Source organism: Aedes albopictus, chromosome 2, assembly GCF_035046485.1.
Source record: "Aedes albopictus strain Foshan chromosome 2, AalbF5, whole genome shotgun sequence".
NCBI lineage: Eukaryota > Metazoa > Arthropoda > Insecta > Diptera > Culicidae > Aedes > Aedes albopictus.
Window position 1 is genome coordinate 259,589,543 of NC_085137.1, and position 6,646 is coordinate 259,596,188.

General features: G+C 40.4%; 1 protein-coding gene across 1 annotated transcript; it reads left to right on the forward strand.

Annotated features, from left to right (window-relative positions):
- Nucleotides 1-4,370: 4,370 nt before the first annotated feature.
- LOC134286486 (uncharacterized) lies at nucleotides 4,371-6,311 on the forward strand. Its single transcript, XM_062848102.1, has 2 exons — nucleotides 4,371-4,636; nucleotides 5,044-6,311. Exons 1-2 carry the CDS (start codon nucleotides 4,371-4,373, stop codon nucleotides 5,561-5,563), a joined length of 786 nt encoding a protein of 261 aa, XP_062704086.1. The 3' UTR covers nucleotides 5,564-6,311.
- Nucleotides 6,312-6,646: the final 335 nt, after the last annotated feature.

Below are 6,646 nucleotides of genomic sequence, written 5' to 3' on the forward strand. Positions count from 1 at the left end.
AATCTAGCAACATTTTTGTTCACTCTGTCGAAGAAAATCTTTTACGACCGCTAGACCTCACAATATTACGAGCAAATCGATATGTAATGTAATGGACATTCCATGAAATACAAATATCTACATAATGTATCATTTATTTATTTATTTATTTATTATTAATACATCAACAGACTTATTGTCCCAATGATGGTTAGTACTTAAAAATAACAACAAAGCTCGGTCAAGTAGCAGTAAAAAATAATACATACAACAGAACAAAACAACTACAATACAATTCATTATACTATTCTGGAGGTAAGTTCTTCAATAAAATTACGGCGGATGGTTTGCCTGGGAAGATGGAAGTCAAAACCTGACGCTACTCTGTTAAAACAACGTTGCAGGCCAATCATTGCACTGTTTTGTCCAAAGAGAGTTCGTCGGAGCGGCAATCGTAACATGGCATTAGCCCGTAGCCTTCTGCTGCGAGCACTAATGTCGATCAATGCAAGAATAGCAGGACAATCTATTCTCCCTTGCAGCAAATCTGCGATTATCATCGCTCTATTAACATCTCTGCGTGTTTGTAGCGTTTCGAGGTGTATCAATCGACATCTACTAAGATAGCTCGGCAATCGGTGAGGGTCACGCCAGGGAAGCCTGCGAAGTGCAAAACGGATGAAGCGACGCTGAACCGATTCAATCCTTTCTATGCCGTTCTGATAGTATGGAAGCCAGACAGCGGAACAATATTCTAGAGTCGAACGAACAAGCGAGCAATAGAGTGACTTAAGGCAGTAGACGTCGGTAAAGTCCTTGGCAATACGGAAGATGAATCCTAGAGTCCTAGAAGCCTTCGCAATAACATACGACAAATGGTGTTTGAAAGTCAGCTGAACGTCCAGAATTACACCTAAGTCTTTCACATGATCAGCTCGTTGAAGTTCTGTTCCGTGTAACTGATAGTTAAACAGGATTGGCTGTTTTCTCCGAGAGAACGAAATAACGGTGCATTTTTCGGGGTTAACTACCATACGATTCAAACTGCACCAGTTCGCGAAGGCATTCAAATCAGCTTGAAGCATCGTAGCATCACAGATAGAGCGGATGCGCAGGAACATTTTCAAATCGTCTGCGAAGCTTAATCGTGGGCCTTTGATAACGTAGTTGACATCGTTGAAATACAGCAGGAAAATTAGGGGACCCAGATGACTCCCTTGAGGTATTCCAGAAGTAGCCTTGAAAGTTTCCGAGAAATGCCCATCAACTCCAACCGTCAGAAAGCGTTCTGTGAGGTAGGAGTAGAGCCAGCGCAGTGTCTGGCCGCCGATCCCAAGCCTCTCAAGTTTAGCGATCGTCACAGCATGATTAATCTTGTCAAATGCAGCGCTCAAATCCGTGTAGACCACATCAGTTTGGGCTTGTTCAGCCATGCTGTCCGTAATGTGAGATGTAAGGTTCAAGAGATTGGTGGTAGTGGATCTACCCGAGATGTAACCATGTTGATTTTCACTGATGTACGGCTTGCAATAAGACATCAGTGGTTCCATAACAGTAAGCTCGAATAGTTTCGAGATGGCACAGAGAGATGATATTCCTCGGTAATTACTGACATCCTTTCGATCGCCTTTTTTGTGAACGGGAAACACGATAGCTTTCTTCCAGACTGACGGAAAAATTCCGCTAGTTAGGGACAAAGAAAACACCAACCGGATAGGGTCGACTAATTTGTCAATATGCGTTTTTAGGAAAGATGATGGAATACCGTCGGGCCCGGGATTGAACGATGATTTCAATTGCCTGGCTGCTCTCACAATCGTTGTATCATCAACACCAATCGTGGTTAGTACATCACCGTTCAGTGGAACATTACTAGCGGCAAGCATTATATGCTCTTCGGATAGAACCTCCTCACTGAACACGCTAGCAAATTTACTGGCGAAAAGACGACACACATCGTTCCTATCAGAGGCCACTCGACCTTCAAGCGTCATTGTGGAAGGCAACCCAGACTCCTTTCGTTGTTGATTCACATATCGCCAGAACGCTTTGGGTTTCGACTTCAGTTTTCGTTGGATGTGTAGCTGATATCTTCTGAAACAGCGCCTGCTAGTGTTCTTATATTCGTTGTTCACCCTCAAGTAATGGTCACGTAGAAGGAGTGTTCGGCGTTTGGAATACAGTCTAAGGGCTGCACGTTTTGTAGTATTCATTCTGCGGAGCTCTTGAGTTTGCCAAGGTGGGCCACAGGAGGAATGATTTATTTTTGGTACATATCTTTCAATTGCATGTCCCATGATATGCGAAAGTGTTAGAGCAGCATCATGCTTTAATTGTAGAGCATTGGCGAAGCCAGCTTTTATTTTTTTCTTACTCACTCTCCTAAGCATACACGAGAAAGAGCGAGAAGAAAGAGGAGGCAAGCTGCCTCCTTTTCTATCTTTCTCCTTCTTGTGTATGTTTGGTAGAGTGAATAAGAAAAAATGGAAATGCTGGTTTCGCCAATGTTGTAGAGCATGTTCGTGGAATAAGAGTCTGTGTTTCTGATAAAGCCTCAGTGCACAACTATAATGCTTTTGGTACATTTTTAGGACAGTATAGGCTATCCACGCTATTCTGGAATTAAAATCTTTAGGGTCTCTAGGCTCTACTTTTGTTCCTCTTAACTCTATCAGCGTACAGCGTATTTTCATTGTAGCTATTGTCGCGCTTATCTTTTATTAGAGTCCGGCGGCGGTCGTACGCCCGCAAGGCATACGGCCGCAGTGACAGTCGCAGGTCAAAACAAAAGAAAATATGTTCCCGCCCAAAACAAAAGCACGTGGGTTTCGCGGAGCGATAGATGTTTTTGAATGTATTTGTGATGAACGGCAGGAATGGCTAAGTGAAATGAGTGTGCTTGCTGTCAAACCCGATTAAACCTTATATAATAAAATAACGTATTTTTAGAATCTGGTGACACTGTTATGATTAGTAACTGTCGCGCTTATATCAGAAGCCAGAGGCAGATAATCGCCATATTCTGATTTTTCTTGAGAGGCATAATAATGCTCGCGGAATATAGCTTGCGCGACTCTCATTGGCAATCAAATGTGAGCTTAGGTAACGAAAAATGTTTAACTTTGGATGGAAAAATTACAAATTTCTGGTCAATACATTATATGAAAGTTATCGTAATCTGCATTAATTTCACTTTTCTTCCATTTGTATCATTAGTATTTCAATCTAGAGTTTTAAGTTACGGTTTCAGAAAAGCGCCACCCGTGCAATTTAGCTTTGCGTTTGATCGTCGATAGCCTTAGAGCACCGACGAACCGAAGCGACAGTGAAATTTTAAAACTGCCGCCACCCCTTCCACATGTAACACACGGGGGTTTGGGGCCAAGCTATCAAATCAGCGCGAACCGTTAGGGTGCTATTACACTCTTTGCCCAGACGCCAAATATTTGACCACTTTTGACAGATAAATTTTGGCAGGTTGTTTGGCTCTGTTTGTCCCTATTCCTTTTTCGAGAGTGGCAAATATTTTTGTTTGCCAGGTACACCTTCGTCAAAATTTAACTGTCAAAAATGGTCAAATATTTGGCATTGGTCAAAGAGTGTCATACTAGCTTTATAGATATAGCGGTTCCATCAAATTTCTTCCATCAAATTTGAATTGTTCGTCACATTGAGTGTCGACTTATTATTATTGTATTTTTTTCTTCATTGTAGAATAAATCAACAGGTTACAGACAATAAAAATAAAAAATATAAAAAGAGAATAGGCTCAGTGTACCAGTTATGGATATAGTACCTCAAATTCGCCATAGTTGATTTTCAACCTTTAACGATGCAAATCATCAAGAAAAAATATGTGAACAATCGATCACGTTCATAAAAGATGATTGCACTCATTCAAATTTCACATTTTGCTCAAATTATGATAGAAATAAATCATTTTCCTTAAAATTTCGGCTTCCTTGCACCTTATTTCGCCATAGTGTACCAGATATGGCAAATCCCATAAGGAATGCATGTAAATAGTGCGAAGTGGAACCGAAATTAAAAAGTATGTCCATAACTGGTACAGGGTTCCTATCATTGGCACACGCCGTAATAAATAGTAAAAGTGGGTTTGGCTCAGATTTTATATTTTTCCTGTAAAGTATGAAAACAAATCTATCATTTGACATATCGCCGAAATTCGTCGGTCTTCTTCTTATTTTTGTAGAAGTAGTTTTCCTTAGGTAGTGCGATAACTGGTACAGGCTCCCTAAATAAATAAAAGCGTTGATGAAAACTCGTATAGAGAAAGAATACTTCTCTGAATTCCTTTCCCTTATTGGTCGATTTGCACATCCTTTGATTGGCCAAGAATACCTAAACGTGTTGTATATCAGGTGAGCATTATGGTACTATTTAAAGGCGTGCATCAGTCCATCGAGCTCACTCTCGATTCGGACGCGGAACAGCGAGCATCTCCTGCAGAGCAGCAAGAGTTGGACCGAAGCCCAGCCTCGCATTCCTACTTAAAGGCGTGCGGCGTAGAAGAACTCGCCGGTGCGGATAGCCCTCTTTTTCAAGCAGCGCTTTCCTATCACTGTCGAGGCTTCAAGATGATGCAAGTTCACGACAATGGCGCAGCCGGTGGGGACGCTAACCCTCCAGAGAAAAGGTGAGTTAATTTAATGTGTATTTTGTGTTGTGCACAGTGTAAAAAGAAGAGAATAGATAAGGGAGATATAGTCTAAAAGATGCATGCAAATGAGTAACTCTTGTAGGAAAGGAAGAGTTTGTGATCGGAAAGTTCAATGAAATCATTCTCTCATAGAAAAAGGAGAGAACGATAAATGATTGAAAACAATTTTGAGGTACTCTTATAGAAAAGGAAGAGTTTGATAAGTGAAAATACCGGAAATACGAAAGATCTCTCATAGAAAAGGGTGAGATCGAAGGCTTGAAAAAAAACAAGTTAACTTGGAACTTAAAACTTAACTCTCTAGATGTGTGGTTGGATCGACTTTGGTTAGTGAAGAAAATGTGCGTTTAAGACTGTAAAGAGCGTTTTTGTTTACTTCACAGGGCTGTAAAGGAGAAGCCGACAAAGAAAACGAAGGATGAGCTGTCGACATCGAAATCAGAACGAGAAAAAGGTCGGAAAAGGAAGGAAGAATCGTCTTCCAAAAAAATGATGAACGAGCTGTTGAAAGTGAAAGCGGAACTGGAACGAACCCGTAAAGAGAAAGAAGAATTGAGTCGAAGTTTGGCCGCCACGGGTCAGGACAGGAATTTCGCCGGGGCGATGTCGAGTATAATGCGTGACGATCTGGTTAATGGAAACGAATCATTGCTCATGACGATGAACAACATGTCTCGCAGCAGTTTGAGTATTCCGGAATGCGCCCCAGCATCCGGTGATACAGAGCTGAACAAAAGAGTTTACGACCACTGGAAAAATGTCTTCAACGCTTCAATGAATCTCATCCAAGCAACTAAGGACCCAAGTAACACAACGTTATATAATAGTTTAAATTTCACCATTCGTACCAAGTGTGCTGTATTTTTCTTGAATCATATACTCATTTTTGAACACTTAGGGTAATTCATGTATTTTGGACAGGCTGAGGACAACGTTGGAAAAATCGTCCTCTAGCTTCCTTAGAAAGCAATTGATTATTTTGCAAAGTTACCAAAACGCTTATAATATGATTGTACTTTGCGTTCCTGGTGACAAAAACCTTAATGAAAGCATTTTAAGCTGAGAAAATTAAAATTTCCGATCGCCTGTTAGAATTGCATTTTGGACACCGAATATATGTTTTGGACACCCTCAGGTATATATAATTTGGACAGGGCAATTATCTCAATGTTCAGCCATGAATACTGCTAAATAATGGAAGTAGCAAAAATTAACAAATATTTTCTTACAAATAATCAAATTTCTCCGCTTAACAGGCATCTATTTCGATAACTATTACAGTTTTTGTTAAAATCGAGGAAATATCGCCAGACCCACAGAATACGCCTCCAAGTATGCAATCGCACAGCATCCCCATGTAGTTCGTCAGATGACCAAAATATATTACCAGTAGAAAACATGCAATGTATTTTGGACACCACCTATTTTAAGCGTTTCAGATGAATGTTAAGAGATTGGCTGCCTAATGCTTCTTTATTGAACATTTTTCATTGCAATAAGGCAGTTAAATTTCTCACAATTATTATTTCAACGATTTTGGGGTGAATATTGTATGCGACTGTGAAGTGTATGCCGTCTTGCATACCTGTGCATTCGAGGGGTTTTAGTGAAATAATTTACATTTTCGATAATTTTGAAGTAAATTCCTAATTGTTAACCCTTTATAAGGCCGAGAAAACTAGAAGAGTTATCATCGCATACTATTATGCAAATGATTATATACATGATTACATATACAAATCAATTTTTATTTAAAAGAAACTCTCAAAAATCTAGGTGGCAATATAGTTGCCACTGCCCGTTTAGGCCAAAAACGCTGGTGGCAATATAGTTGCCACTGCCTGTTAACCCCAAAAACGAGCTTTTGAGGTGGCAATATAGTTGCCACTGCCCGTTTAGGCCACCAGCGCTGGTGGCAATATTCTTGCCACTGCCCGTTTAGGGTACTTTTCTTCTTTTGACTTCGGCAAAAAGCCGGAAAAGAGA

Bases quoted from the DNA above. Each gene is read 5' to 3' on its own strand.
- LOC134286486 (XM_062848102.1), top strand. From the start codon at position 4,371: ATGGTACTATTTAAAGGCGTGCATCAGTCCATCGAGCTCACTCTCGAT. The intron at 4,637-5,043 runs GTGAGTTAATTT...TTTACTTCACAG, and splicing joins GCTAACCCTCCAGAGAAAAG to GGCTGTAAAGGAGAAGCCGA.